The 16,529-nt window shown below is 37.5% G+C and overlaps 1 protein-coding gene across 2 annotated transcripts; it reads right to left on the reverse strand.

The window, feature by feature from the left end:
* Positions 1-2,844: 2,844 nt before the first annotated feature.
* Positions 2,845-14,471, reverse strand: LOC106175766 (uncharacterized). Of its 2 annotated transcripts, XM_013557904.2 has the most exons (5): positions 13,623-14,455; positions 8,921-8,969; positions 7,932-8,006; positions 4,164-4,319; positions 2,847-3,444 (listed from the first exon to the last, which is right to left on the reverse strand). In XM_013557904.2, exons 1-5 carry the CDS (start codon positions 13,744-13,746, stop codon positions 3,195-3,197), a joined length of 654 nt encoding a protein of 217 aa, XP_013413358.2. In that variant the 5' UTR covers positions 13,747-14,455; the 3' UTR covers positions 2,847-3,194. The 2 variants fall into 2 exon arrangements, with proteins under 2 accessions (XP_013413359.2, XP_013413358.2); XM_013557905.3 differs by lacking the exon at positions 7,932-8,006 and having other exon boundaries at positions 2,845-3,444; positions 13,623-14,471.
* Between the last annotated feature and the right edge of the window lie 2,058 nt (positions 14,472-16,529).

The raw sequence follows: 16,529 nt of genomic DNA on the forward strand, positions 1-16,529 counted from the left end.
ATGTGAATATGTCACGTATCAAAGCACATAGGATCACAATTTTAAACCAGTGTAGCTGCTTCCTGCTTTCTATCTGCTCCGTCTGTTAAATTATAAGTTTATTAACATAGAGGTGCCTCTTTCAGCAGTAAGACAAAAGAGGACTGCTACATATTTAGCACAAACATGCAAAACAAAACACGTGCCAAGGCCAAAAAGTATTGAAAGGGGAGTTTGAGATGGTAATCTCTTACCCATTTTAGCACACGATTATCCGTTTGTTTTTATACATTTAAGTGTAATTATTTTCCACAACATAGACCCTTTAACATCTAGACTTATATGAAGCTCCCATATCACTTAAAATTGAATTTAATGGTAAAATAAATAATTTGAAAATGGTTAATTTTGAATTGAAGAAAGATAAAGATATAAGACACTGGTGTTAAAATGTCAATTCAAGTGCATTTAATTACATACTAGGTATACGCACATATATATACAGTTTGTCATTTACTATACCATGTCTTAGAGCGACTTTTGTGCGTTTCTACTAATGACATCTCTAGTTTATCTGTTTCACTTTTATGCATTTATGACACATGACCTTATATTTGTAAATTTTAATATAACTTTTCGTCATATGTTGCTCATCCCTCATCACGTACATATGCCGGGGGCAGAATTGTGTATAGAGTACACGAAAATTTTGCTACATTTTGCATTTCATCTGTATTGATACTTATTTTGATTGATTTTCTATTGTTATTTATTTTGATTGTGTATTTGTCTGATGTTTTCAAATATGTACATGTTACATCGTTATCTCAGTGATTTCATTTGAAGAATATTTCACAAGCCTGGTGTGTCAGTCCTTTCGTCAACCCTGTATCATGCAAATGCGTTTTATATGCCTAGGTGTGTCGTAAAACGCTTTGAATAAAATAATAACAGCGAACAACGGGAAACTATGCACAAGAGGAACATATTAAAACTGAATGCGCGGAATGAGTTAACAATCCTGCTTAATTATGTTGTAGGTTGGACCAGTGACATAAGAGAGGTGCAACAAAGAAAGAAAACAAAAAAAAATCAATCCTCCATCATGCATGATGTTTTGCCTCAACGCTGTGACGGTGGACCTGGCCCTATCTCATGTTATCATGGTCAACGGATTTGCACTCAAAACCCGAGGCCAATGGACTGATAATACTTATTCCAGGCCAATGTGATCAGTGGACCTATATTATGTATACATCTATTGGTCATCTGGTGACAATAAGATAGTCACAGATATGTCTTTGTCTAGTTACATGTATGTACACTTATTTTGTACTGTGACCCTGTAACTTTTTGCCAGATGGAAGCAATTATTTTTGCTTGCATTCAAGGCATTTGTCTTCGCGCAACCGAAACTACAAATAAGATGGAAAGAGATGTTTAGCAGTCCGTTTTAACTAAAGCAGTGGCGGATTTAGAGGGGGGGCAGGGGGGTCCTGACCTCCCCCCCCCCCCATCGATTTCTGGTCCCCTCTTGAAATTAGAATTTTGACATGCTGAATTACAGTTCTTAACCGTACCAAATGGCACCGTTCGCCCTCTAAAATACCAAAAAATTTTAACCCCACGCCAAGTAGGGGTGGGGGCATCACATCTGCGGACCACCCCTCCCCTCCCCTTCAAATAATCCTGGATCCGCCCCTGTAAAGTGTGTTCAAACCCGTTATATTCGGCGTCAAGGTATTTTAGCGCCGTCCTCAGACTGTCCTTTACATTGTAGTTTAGTTGGGAATCGGGTTTTATTATCAACACGTCTGAATCGTAACCAAAGGCTCTGCTAAAAATAATGAAATCGTACGCATCCGATGAAAGCTAATCCGAATTTTGCACGCCCACGTTTCCACGGCTGTCAATTTACCTCTCTGGATACGCTAATTGTTTTGTCCAACCTACCACAATTGCGATGGCAGTTTGGGAAGCCTACACTCGACTTTCACCTTGATTGGTTAATCAGAGACAAATTTTATCCTTAAAATGAGGTATATAGAAAATTGAATTCCAATTATAAATTTTTCTAAGGTTTTTGAGTATTTTCATATATGTAAATGTTGATTTTGAAAGCTAACAAAACAGTGTCAAAACATAAGTATATTTTTTATAATTTTGAATGCAAATTTAGTAATGAGCCAACACAACTTCAACCGTATTGGAATGCCATTGTAAACCGTCCCGTGCGTATAGAATAGTTATTTTTAGAGTCCCTTCTAAAAGAACATTAAATGATATATTCAGTGCATTGCAATATCATCTACATCCAAAACTGAGGCAAATGAATGAGAACGTTTTGGAAACTCAGCTGTGAAACACCTTTTTGGGGGGAAGTGATCGTACAGAAGCTATCTGGATACGCCTCTTGCAGAACATAAAACAAAATCACGAATAAATATTGAGAAGAGAATTTTAAAAACTTTTAGTACTGAATGTAGATTTTAAACATTCGATACATTTAGTTTGTGCTTCTGCTGATTGAAAACTTGGGAAATTACCTTTTATCAATTTAGAATAGCGATGCAAGAGTTTTAAATGATACTTAGCAGTCAAGATGTGAATGTAAATAAGCATTGTTTCGTGTTTAAATATTTAATCGGGTTAATTATTTTTTTATAACATCTACTTGTATGTCAATTGATTAAGCGAAAAAGCTGTCAAGAAGGCTGCAAGTTTTAACTAAAAAGGTTTTTCCCCTTTGAAAAATTCTTTTTTTCAGACATGAGATCTTCTGAAATATTTAATTTCTATTTTATTTTGATTTATCATAGCCAAGAATGAGGGTCTCTAAAAATCAAAGATTTTGCAAGAATTAATTTTGCTATTATCACAGCTGAAGTACAAACATATAGAAAAATACAGTGCGTTCTTACAATTAAATATTTTATTGAACCGTAAAGATACGACCCTGTCTCGTGCCATTTGGTCACAATTATTACCTCCCGGACGCGCGGATATCAATATCCGTGAGATTGTCAAATATTACTATGTTCACAGTTAACACTCAACACAAAACGAAAACAACAAAAATACAAACACAGTTTTGTAAATGTTTTCCAAAATAGTTCCCCAAGTTGAATGTTTCCACTGAGTTAAATTAATGACTTCTTTATTACATGTCCAGCCACATGAAATTGATGATTGTCACAAACGTAATCTGAAAACCGTTAATCATTAAAAAACTGTCTTTTGTCCACACATTGCCCCGACCACTCCCCTTGTTTGGCCCTGAACCTGCTTTTCTTGCAATAGGGGTACCTTTTACAGCAGTCGGCCATAGTTCGGCAGGGGTCTGAGCGGAGACAGGGGATACACATATTCATGGAACATATATTGTATCTCTGGCAGCAGTCCGAGTTCTTGGAACATTTTTGTCTGTAACACCAGGTGTTCGGATAAAACAGGTAGGGCTGGAGTCTGGAAGAAATGGAAATTGTAATAAGATTGATTTTGTGATTTAACAGATTTGTTATAAATCTGTGGTGGAATATAAAAAAGGCGGTAATAGACTGTTAATATGCCTAGCTTGTGATCTGATAGATTTTGTGTAAATCTGTGTTGGAATAAAAAAACGGGGTGGTGATGTTTCAAGTATTGGCACAAAAATGATTAATTCAATTTTACTAATGCCGTTTTATGTTGTTTCCCCGGATACGTAAGAAGATGAATCAGAGGTTAACCTGCAGCTGGTCTTTCCTGAAACGGGATCTCGCCGTGAATGTCCATTTTAAATGATATTTTTCACTGTCAGTATATTCGAATTCGGTATACACACCGATGTATAATTACCCCAAGGGGCGGTCAGTTTTACGGTAGGAATGATAAACTGAGTCAAAGAAAACAAAACATCAAAGAAAGCAGAAAATGAAAAAATCAAAGTCAACGAAAGAAGATAACAGGTGTGTTATGCAGATGTTACTAAACCCAACCAGGTTATATAGAAATCAAGTATGGAAACTGCCAAGATTTTAGGATATTTTTCGACGCGATCATTATGATCCTGTATCCTCATAGCCTAAAATGTCTAGTTATTACAATTTTACATTTATAACTCACACCAATTATTGAAATTGTGTTAATGTTAAAGGAAATCTAATATTTCTACATAGGAAATATCAACGCATACATGCACCTACCTTTGAATGCTGTTCTCTGGGGTAGCGTCTTGAGGCTTCTTGCGCGGAGAAGAAACTAACCCCCTGTAGCTGGCGGAGTCATCTCCAGGGACGGAATCACCTGTCGCCTCAACGGCGTCGTAATTATCAAACCCAGCCGCCTCCCTGCAACCGGAACTGAAATAATAGATGGATAAGTCAGTGTATCAAATAATGTTTGATATTTAAAACGATTCATGCAGTCATTGCTGTCTACATTTTGAAATTATCCCCTGTCAAGATAAATACAGAGGGGTGAAAAAATATTGCATCATATTGCTTTAAGGTAGATCGGTCGTTACATGTTCCAACGTTCGAATTTTTTAAATTTTTTTTTTGTTTGAAGAGACACCCAAGTACATTAAAAATTTGCAAAAAAAATTGGGGGTCACCGACCAAATAAGAGAACTAGCCCCAAATATGATACACCCTGCATATCGCACTAGTCCCCATTCAAATCAATGGGAAAATGGGTGTTTTCTCATTAAAGCATTATTTTTTATGACTTTCTGACGTTCGAATTTTAAAAAAATTTTTTTTGTGTAAAGAGGCCTCCAAGTACATTTAAATTTTACCAAAAAAATTGGGGGTCACCGACCAAATAAGAGAACTACGCCAAGTTGAAGTGCGCTACACCCTGCGTGACGCACTAGTCCCCATTCAAATCAATGGGGAAATGGGTGTTTTCTCACTAAAGCATTATTTTTTATGACTTTCTGACGATCGAATTTTTTAAAAAATTTTTTTTTGTGTAAAGAGGCCTCCAAGTACATTTAAATTTTACCAAAAAAGTTGGGGGTCACCGACCAAATAAGAGAACTACGCCAAGTTGAAGTGCGCTACACCCTGCGTGACGCACTAGTCCCCATTCAAATCAATGGGGAAATGGGTGTTTTTCACCAAAACGTTATTTTTTATGATTTTTCTAACGTTTGAATTTAAAAAAAAACTTTTTTGTGTAAAGAGGCATCCAAGTAGATTTTAATTTTGCAAAAAAAATATGGGGGTCACCGACCAAATAAGAGAACTACGCCAAGTTGAAGTGCGTTACACCCTGCGTGACGCACTATAGTCGGAAGTCCCCATTCAAATCAATGGGAAAATGGGTGTTTTTCACTAAATCGTTATTTTTTATGTTTTTTTTTTTTTTTTAGTGTGTGTGTGTGAAGAGACATCTAAGTACATTTAAAACTTTCGTTATGTTTAACAGTTGAAGTGAGTATACTCAGCTATTTTCAGATTTGTCAAACTGATGAGAAGGTGTAAGCCATTAACTTTACATTGTACAACAAAATTATTGAAGAGAATAATAAGGGAAATACTCATGCATATGAAAATAGTTTATTGCCGTTGTTATTTATTAATGAATATAACATGAACGTGACATCGTAAACACTGTGTTGTCAAGTAAAATGAAGCGTCTGATACAAAGTATCAAATGCGGCATTCACGTGCTTGCTTGCGGTGCGTTCAGTACACTTTGTTTACACTGACAAGTGAAGGTCAGAAGTGCACAATTTTTCTGTATAATATAACGCAGTTTCAATTTTGATAAGTGAATTTTCTTCAAGCTGTAGATCCTATGGTCATTTTCTGAACATTTGTATAAGCTACGAAATATTTCTCAGTCCAAATTTCTCTAAGTCCAAATGAGTGGCGTTACGACGCACTTCCGGTTTTCGTCGAAATCTAAACTACAGCAGCACATTCAGGGCGTTCTACCTCAAAATGTACGCAGCCGCTTTGATTGGAATTTACAACACTTATTCTTTACATGACATAGCACCTACGTGCATAATTTGTGAGCTTTAGCTGTCATACATTTTCTAGTGCCAATTCAAATTGGAAAAGGAGCTATTCCGACGATTTCTTGAAGGGCAAGTCTATGAACGTGCTACAGTTGTCGTATGGAATCATAGTCGACAAACGTTGTCGAAAATCTGTATCGATCATACAGAGTTACAGACAAGTTGATAATGTGTGTTTATCTTATAGATAATTGTTTTATTTCCTTAAATTAATAAAACAGACTGAAGTGTCGTTACAGACGATTGACGATGCGCTGAAATTGCGCAAATCGTCAAATTACGTAACGACCGATCTACCTTAAGGTGAACAACAGCAGCATTTGTTAGGGTTTTCCATTCGTATTTTATCGAAAACAGGTTATATCAAGTTAGTATCTTTACTAAATTAACGTACATCTAATGCTTTATTGGAGGTTAGTCGTTTCTGTGTTCATTTTTAATATTTCCAGATCTAGAGCGGAAGTAATGCTGGCCCAGTAGGGCGTCTACGGGGGGGGGGGGCAACGGGGTCACTTGACCCCCCCTGGAATTTTAGAACTGGAACATTTTTATTGCGGGTACCTAACCAATCATTTTCTCCCCCTTCAGTGACTTTGACACCCCCCCCCCCCCCCCCCCCCCACACACACACACACCCACCCACCCACCCACCCTGGAAAACTTTCTGCGGACGCCCATGGCCCTGATGGTGATGTGCACGCATATTGGAGGTCAGCACGATCGCGGGTATGACAATCTCAATCCACAGTTGAATGATTCATCTTAACCATGGCAATCTATGTATTCAAGGCCTATAGGTAAGAGTGCGGTACAACATCAATTAATAATTTACAAGTTGAAAATAAAATTATTTCTGTGTGACTGTCACATTTCATAGTCCCAAATTGAAAGAAATGACACATACAGGCCAATAAAATGAGGTCTTATAGCTGATATTATACGGTGTATATCAATGTTTTATGTCACTGCTCGTAAAACATGCCATGATTGAAAAAGTAATGGCGTTTAAGTCTTTATTTCCCACTGCTAACTGGTCTCGCGTGTCCACATTATCGTATGTTATGGAACTCGGACGCTATTTATCGGTCCATTTTAACTGAAGAATATGCCTACAGTCTTTCACCCTGAGTTTTGGCGGTTAACTTTTGTATGTGTACTCGAAAAAAAGTTTTCACGGATCTCTGAATGACAGTCTGCGTGTCTTTAGTGATACTAATACTTTAATGGACTGTATTTATATCAGTTTTCGTAAGCAACCAGCGCACTGAATAGGACGACATACACGAAATGTTCTTCTAAAGCTGTACCACTGGTATATCCAGAATGAATCTAAAAAGTTTGGCCATGCAAAATTCATTCAGTTTTATATAATCACAAAACCATCAGTTTCATACTTTCTAATTGCATGACTTCTTTTAATTGCCTCAGAGACTTTTAATCCAATCTTCTTTCATTTACACGTGTAGGTACTCGACATATCTGTCACGTGCAAGATAGACGCTATAAAGTCAACTTGTCCGAACAATAAAATAGTGGCAATTTGATAATCGCTGGGGCAAAATCAATTCAATTAACTAATGCAAAACTAGTGTCGAAGTCTGAAAGGTGATGTTAATTGATTAAAACATGCTCCCAATGATGAAAGGACGAACATATAAACAAAAACATCAATCACATTGTCAGAAAAAAGGCGGAATTTCGTATAAGCACACTGAACATAATTATAATTATAAGGTTATGTGCACTGAAACGCTAGCTAGGTCTATACGGAAGCCGACAGATGTCGTGATGAAAAATTATTATCTCGAAATTTTGACATATCTCGAAATTTCGAGATAATAATGTTTTGTCCAAATTTCAAAATACTACCTCGAAATTTCGAGATAATATTTTCAGCATGACACCTGTCACATTCCGTAGGTCTCAGATATAATAGACTTACATGTACTGAGGTGAAGATTGCCCGTATACATGGAATGGAAGAGACATCAGGAGACAGTTCAATCGAGAGAGAAAGCTGCAAAAAAGAGAATCCCAGTGCAGTGGTAATGGAAGCAAACCCTCCTGATAAATTGTGCGTCAATATATCGTCCATCAAACACAGAGCGTTATTATAACGTTACTTAAACGTCAATGTAAACAATAAACGTTATAATGTTATGATAACGTTATGGTAACGTTATAAAACGTTATGTAACGTTATAAAACGTTCTGTGTCTGTGGGGACTGCTTGTACATTGCTCGCACAGGTGACTTGCCACATATGTGAATCTTAATCCAATTTTCAAGATAAAGTCATTATATCACAGTCATAATAATTACTAGTTTGCGAAGCGTAATTGTACAGCGAAATGATTTTCATATATAGACTTTTAACCCATTTTAACTTAAAAGTTTTAAAAGGGCCGTGGATCTAGTAGGCCTATTACAAAACTGCTTAGTCTCACTTGAATTGCTTTGCATGGCAATGTTTCCTCGATTACGCGTTTTTAGTTTTGTATTATTCATAAGATGATTTTTCATACAAGAATGCAAGGTTATAGGAAGATAAGCGTTACAAAGACAGAAAGAGGAAAGCAGAAACAGGGCACGAGTGCCCAAGACTTACACTGTACACACAATGGACAATAGAAGTTTCACCTCCTGATTCAGAGTATTCAAATAATAATCAAGTAATCAATAATCAAAGTTGGCAGATCTTGAGTAGTTATAATGCCTGGTTTACATTTGTGTGTGTGTGTGTGTGTGTGATATTTGATGTTAATTAAATGATACCAGGAGCATATCATTCCACAGTCATTTATCTCCCCCAAGTATTGGTTCAGTAGGGGTGACACTTCATCCTGTGAGTACATTACTGACATGAACACGAGAGCGTATCCCATTGAATTAATGTCTTTCGTTTTTTAGGGAGATCACACGTGAACTTACCTGCGTTTTTCGACACTTTTTCCTTCAGGCCCTGCCGTCTGATATACATCTAAAAAACAAAAAAATCCTAATGAACTGCAAATGGTTGACAAAAATCTCATTGTACATTTTCTACAAAAAAATTGAAACTATTTTGCGTCACAATAGCTGCATACCTAGATGTGTTTAAAAAACGAAACAATTAAGTCAACGGCTTTTTTTTTTGCCCATCTCCGTTTTTTTGTGAACATTTTCATGGAATGCTGCTTCTTCCCATTCGGCCTTACATGTTCTATTTCATTAAGCACCTTATGTCTTATATCCGTTAAATATTCATACAGGAATATTTAAATAATAGATTACTTTGACGTTTACGATGTGTAATGTCGAGCTACTGGTGTTGTTCTTTTTCCTTTGAGTTTTTTTTTTTTTTTTTTTTTTTTTTTTTTTTTTTTTTTTTTTTGCGTAAGATAATAAAGCAAATGTTTCATTAGTTTGTACTCTTTTCGATAAATTTTGTTTGTCTGTTTATTCGTTTGTACTTTCTAATAAATGTTGTTTCTGCTAAAGTAACATCTGAGCTTGCGTAAACACAATGGATGTTACATGTAGTTTTCATATCACATGCATAAAAGTCCCCATGCGTAAGATCATCATCATCATCATTTAGAACATATAGTGTTCATCTGATGGACAAACGCCTCCTAATGCTTCTTCCAGTGGGAAGATATAATTACTGTATTTGCCAAACACACGGATTATTTCAGCTGCCTGGTTTTAAAAATGGTTCACATCTTCAGATCGAGCGTTTGTATTAAACAGCCCGACAGCTTTCCACTCTGCCCATTGCTTGGAGCTTAAAGGGATAACAACTCTTCGCATGAGATCCATATTTCATAAAATACATTGTACACAACTCATAGAAATATAATGTATTCTATTTTACCACAAAAACGGCAGTTATAGCAATTAATCTCAAATCTATGCTTGTCATCAGACCACATGACCTCCATAGATGGCTATAGTCAGTAAAAATCTATTACAAAAAAAACAACAATTTCTTGAGAAAAAAACAGGGACTAACTTTGAATGTAGAAATGGATTCATTTACCATTGGTAAGTATGAAAAATTACCGTTTACCCTAGGAAATTTCATTTTTGGCCAAAATGAACACTTGTTATCCCTTTAACTTGACCGAGGCACGTGACATCAAACGCTGGTGGAACCCTGACAATAACTGTAACTTGTTGTACATCTAGGGGACGGCCCGGGGTGATACTTATATTCTATCTGTTCCTGTCATGACATTTTAAAATAGCACAAAACACACATAACTTTGAGATTAATATTTCATGTGTTTATTTGGTTTAGCAGTCACCCGGCTCTCTGCTCCGACGCCTACGTTATTTGATACATCACGCTACATTACCTGAGCGGATATACTCAGGAGAATTGCTATATTTAATAGCCAAAGTACATCGTCAGGGGTTTTTTTTTAATAAACAATATTCTTCAGCACTTTCCCGTATCAAGAGCACCGAATACATGTAACAGAGAAGTGAAATGTGTTGGGAAATCAATATATGAATCGTCCTTGAGCATTTGTAATCGTATTTCTCAATCTAATAAAAAATGCAAATTTTCTAATTTCTTCCAAAGAATTCTATCTTGCAGTGGTATGCAATAAACCGGACGACGGCCGTAGCTTGAGGTCTTCACCTGTGAGGATTCGGTGGTACGCGGAAGAGCTACCTGCACCACTGCTCTCCGCATCTGTTCACTTTTAGCAACAGCTTCCTAGAAGGCTCCTTCCTTATTGCCTCACTGACGGTATATATATGATCAGATAAGTTCTTTTCTCATCAACCAAATCAAAATTTGTGTGATTGAATAAATCTATTAATGGACGAATCGATGAACGGATGGGTGGATGAGTTTCTTTCGGATAGTGATATCTGACACATCTTCTTTCAATTACCGACACATAAAAGTATTTTGACTTATTTACAGTGAAGTCTATATTGTTGGGTTATATAGTTCTAATACGACGTGGTATCAAAGATACATATCAGAAAGCATGCCTCAAATATGTCTTCTATTTCTGATTAAGCTGTATTCCGGGCGTCTCTTGTTCTCCGTGGTGCACTGACAGATCAATTGATATTAATTAACAGTCACGTTCGCCTCGCATGTCTTATGGCGGGAACACGGATTGCGTGTTTAACGAGAGGCTATTTTTGATTTTTGACCAGAGAAGAGGCAGGCAGCGGTACCATCAGCTGCCACCAGCTGCCTATGTCAAAACAAGATAATAGTCTGGAAAATTCCAGAGGCAAAAATCCAAAGATCTCAACATACCCAAAACCTTGCACTGAAAACTGATTTGAGGGCAAACAAAATACATGTTTGACCAGGCAACGATGAGATTTCTTGTATCCGTAATTAATGTTCAGTTATATCCATTTGCCGTAATAATAGGCCTTATCTGAGAACAGCTTCGGAAATACAGACTCCTCCAACTGTACTGGTAGACCTGCCATTGAGAGACTTAACTTTCCTTCGCACGCGTCTCTGTCGTTTGGCTTCTTTTCAAAGATACTTGTGGTTTCCACGCGAAAGGAACGCAAAGTTATTTTCGTATAAATGGTTGATGAGGGAAATCGCTTAAAATGAGGCAATGGTTATAGCTTGACTGAACTCACATTTTCTTTACATGGGGGATTTGCCATTTTTCAGTGTTTCCAAAAATAAAAAAAGGTGAAAATCTGGTGAAACCAGACTTCCAGACTTTCGTAGACGTGTAATGTTTAAAATATCCTAACTTGCGTTCAGATCGCATGAGACCCCCGGTTTCTTTGTAATTGTACCATTTATATATACGTACTTTAGACTGGTGTTCGGTCTCAAATAGTTTTGATGTGAACGCAGCAGAAGACATACCTTTAGGTCACACCCAGGAACGGCGCCATGCAACTGTCAGGTAGGCGAAGGTAGAGCACTCCTTCCTACACGTGATAGTGTGAGAATCCATCCGTTATTGTACTGTGCGTTCAGACATCAACCACACCTCGACCGGTGTAACATGACAGAGAGTCCCCCATGATGGAGAGTCCGCTTCCCATTCATTTGTACAGGTGACTTGCGCCCAGGGATTTTGACCCACTGAGGTCAAACTAACCCTAACCATTATAAGTAAATAGAGGGCGGGCTTTCTGTTACACGGACCCTCATTTTCGTTACACCTGTTCAGGGCTAGACTATGCCTCTGGGCAAACCAATTGAAGTATACTTTTAAGTAATCATCAAAATACAGTCAGTCCACACGGGAGACTTTGGCAGAACCCCTTCCAAGTAGTTTCATATGCCGCTTATCGACCCGGCCTACTGCCTCAGGGGACGTGCAAGGAATAACGAAATGCAACAATTAGTTCTGTTAATTTGGTCATCCAGTGACGCGTCGAAGACCTTAAAGCGGTTTGGATTGATAGCTGCGTCTAAACACGCGCCAATGGACAACCAATTCTGAAAAAAATTCTCTGAATGGCACCAAAAGTTTCTTCTGGAAGTGGAATTGGCAGGTGGGTGAAGTGCCAAAACTAATTCGTCAGGCGTATTTTACGTGCATAAACAGAACCTTGGGTTAGCGTTCCACATTCCCTCATATAACGCGTCTGTTCCGCGTTCTGGTCGTTCCTACAGGTGGGCAACTCGGTGGTTACTCTGAATGAATGGCTGCTTTGACTCCTTGAAATCTTTATCACTTTTTTATTGCGAAACGTTTATGTAACTGTATTGCTGGGATTATATAACCGAAAACATAGTAGTTAATATAAACCTTGTTTGGCCAACAGAAGTGGTGGGGTAGAAACAAAAATCTGGACGATGAACATAAGTTTTTAAGGTACAGTTTCTTAAATATTCAGACCCACGACTCTCCGCTAAAACATTGATAACGTATATTGCGTTCAGTTATTTCTGTGTGTCTGGAAAGCGAGGAATTTTTTGAAAATCTTTCGGCTGTGATGCCGTGATTTATTCATCAGCGGAGGAATTTTCGCTCCGTGAATTGTTTAAAGACAGCAAAAAGGGAATGTTCACGTGTCATCTTTTTAGTAAAAGATAGAGGTATAATCGTTCAGCGTTCCTTGGACTCGCTGACCCCTGTGTTTACTATTGTGTACAAACAGGCAAAAATAAAAAATAGCTTTCTGTATGCGACGTCGCTAATAATTTCCTTAGTTATTGAGAAGTTTTACACTGCTTAGGAATAGAAAGTGATTAAATGTGTTCATGTCAGCAGCATATGGAGGAAAGCACGATGGTGCTAAGAAGTGGTTGACCTTGTTCACAGCATTCTTGTACCATTTTCTAGAGTTTTCATTTCTACCTGTTTTATTACTATTATTATCGTTATTATTACCAAAAATATTTTGTTACTGGATGCCATGGTAACCATTTCAACCTTGAGACATTCATTCAGAACTGCCTGAAACACTTTAAGTGACATTTTTTTTTTTCATTTGCGTCATATAGATTACAAGCCCCGATACCACGAGATTAGATTTCTTTGCGCCTCTTTCTTAATAATAGATCTGCATCATTCCATCCAAAAATATTAGATACATCGCTTGTTTGCGTCATTCTTTCTAACTTGCAAGCAAGCAAGCATAGTAAATGAGAAAAAATCTAAAAAAATGGTTAACTATGAAGTAAAATTCTCACCTTTGAATGAAATGTTTCCATCTGCAAGGTCGTGTGATAAAAGCAGCACAATGAAAAACAAAGCACTTTCGACTGCGTTCAGGATCCTTAGCTGTCTAAAGTGACCCCGGAATTGGTAAGTCATCGTTCGTTAAATTCAACAGTGCCCGCGTCCTCAAACCAAATAAATCAACTCACTTCAAGTGCACTGAATGCTCAGCGTTGAGAGTGCTTCCTGCGTAGGAGTGGTTGGGTTCAGTAAAAAGCTAGTACAAGAAACACGGCTTTCAAGCCAATCCACGTCTTGCAGTAACCTTCGAAGTTCCTCTTTAACTGTCAATCAACACCTCAAAATAGAAAACTATTTCTAACTTTTCCCGGCATACACGCGTCGGCCGCAAAGGCAGCAATACCAAATCAAAGGTGAAAAATGTCGCGTGTTTCACTACGTCCCCGGTTGGGTCTGTTTTCACTTCTGGATATATTTCACCAATATTACCAGAAACTAATGTTAATTTCCCTGAATATTTGTTCTATACAACGACAAAAAAATGAATCTTCACGCCGTCATGTCGTTCCACCTTTGTTGCTATAGGATATATTGTCGGCACTTAACAAGCTCTTAATGGCGATTAAACGCGTAGAATCGCAAGCTGCTTCCACTACAGTATCATCCACTATGGTTCATCTATCAGAGTTTTATAGCGAAAACTCGCGTGACCAATTCCTCGAAATGCCTGAGCCGCTTCTACATGATAAATAATTCAGCGACCGCTACGCACTAAGCGCGAGTCACTGGGTTTATCCCGCCTTGTGAGCGTATGGCAGCTGCCAATGGAGCCTTAATGGTGTTTTACCTTTATGACGGTCAACAAAATCTAATATTTAGTAAACATTGGTCTATTTACCGGAAATGCCCACATCCACGTCAAAACGTGTGTATATCATTTTGTTTTTAAACTAACTTCGCTTTAAAAAGGACACAAAAGGCGTTCTTATTTTCATTTTTTTTATAATTATGATGATATTGACTAATTTCTTTTAATTAATGCTGGCATGCAACACAATGGCCGCTGTCACAACAGATGATCCGCTCACTAACTAGCCCGCGGATCAAATATGGCCGACCCCACTTGAAAACAAAGCCAAATGATCCTCTAATGGTCTCCCCGGCTGCCACACGCGCCAGGGGCCTAGTAATTAAATTTCGGAGCCGTTTCATTTAGCTTTCTGGTTGCCGCCAATAGAGAGAAAAGGGCAAGCAAGATGCTTGATTGTTGATGTTGATCGAAAAGAGACGGAGCCATTCAGAGCTTTTAAATAGTCTAAGAAATACGTTGTTATTACAAAATTCGTTATTTAGGTCGGTTAAATCCTTGAAATTAAATAATTTTTAATTTCAGTTATTTTGTTCCCTGAATTTCGGAAAAAATCGGGTTTTTTTGTAAAGAGGAGGGCGTAATTTTTAAGAACTTCTGGGATGAAAACGAACAGGCCCCCTTTCCTTCATAATAGACCTTTTGCAGCTTGAAGTTGACTTTTTTGTTTACTGATCATGAAGAGTTGGTGGTAAGCAAAAGAATGCTGGAGAGCAAGTTCTTCAATAAACAAAAGAAATCACCATCTAGTCATCTAGCTGCAAATGGCCTATTCTACGGTACCCGTGTAGAGCACTGTTCACAACACATACATCATCATATTCGACTTTTCCCCAAGGGTTGACGGGAAGCACTGAAAACTGGGAGAAGATCCCTGATATTGTCACCGCACGCGTGGCAGTGTTTCTGTAGTACATACACCAGGGCGCTACATCACTGTCAGAGAGCTGTGGTCGACTAAGTTGGATGTTTGACAAGATCTGTGATTAACTTTGTTACTTGAAGAACCACTCATTTTATTTTATTTTCTTCTGGCAACCTCTCTCTCTCTCTCTCTCTCTCTCTCTCTCTCTCTCTCTCTCTCTCTCTCTCTCTCTCTCTCTCTGTGTGTGTGTGTGTGTGTGTGTGTGTGTGTGTGTGTTAATACTCTCAGTCTGAAATTCTGAAGAGTAATACTGACTTCCGGTCGTCTTTTATCGAACACAACTTGAAAACAACCAAAGACACTCCCGGGCTTGCAAAAAACGCACAGCGTTTCCCCTAAGGAAATATTACTATCATCAATAGATAATGTATTTATTATGTTTAAATGTTGTAATAAGCATCTTCCTGTGACAATTGGGATAAGCCTTGGAGCTTTGCCAGAAAAGAAATTAATCCAGTCACCAGAAAAAAATGAAAGTTCGTTATTTGCGTGGAACTCGATTGTTTTTATATGGAAAGAAAAAAATATAATAATCTAATTTAATCATCTGGAACGAATTACATCAATTATTCCGCCAGTTCCGAGACGGTGTAAGTTTTTGGAATATGAGAATGATGAAATTATATTGACATTGCTCATAAATTGTCGAAACATTAATATTAATAGCCATGAGATATTGTTAAATATTTTAGGTTACCATCCTCGATAAGTGAAAATATTATGCCTCACTGTGTACACAACTTTCTAAGTTCAGTAAATGTATTTGGTACGAAGTTTTGTCAAAGACACTCAGGTGAGAAAAAACAGGGGTGTAAGCTTCTTTTCATTGATGAAATAACACTGCACCAACACACAATGTTAGATAGGCGGTGAATGCTTGATCAGAAAAAAAGGGATATTATGTATTTATATAATTAATTATTTATTTTTATTTTATTTTATTTTATTTTATTTTAATTTATTTTTTATTTATTTATTTATTTATTTATTATTATTATTTTTTTTTTTTGAGGGGTAATCTGACGTCATCAGTAGTATTTGTCTTTTCTTTTCCATGCCAGTGGAGATCCACCAATACACGGTTCTACGCACTTATCCACACGACGTAGCTCCTATGGTGCCTAT

The sequence above is a fragment of the Lingula anatina genome, chromosome 3 (assembly GCF_051362555.1).
Source record: "Lingula anatina isolate TDL-2025a chromosome 3, LinAna3.0, whole genome shotgun sequence".
Lineage (NCBI taxonomy): Eukaryota > Metazoa > Brachiopoda > Lingulata > Lingulida > Lingulidae > Lingula > Lingula anatina.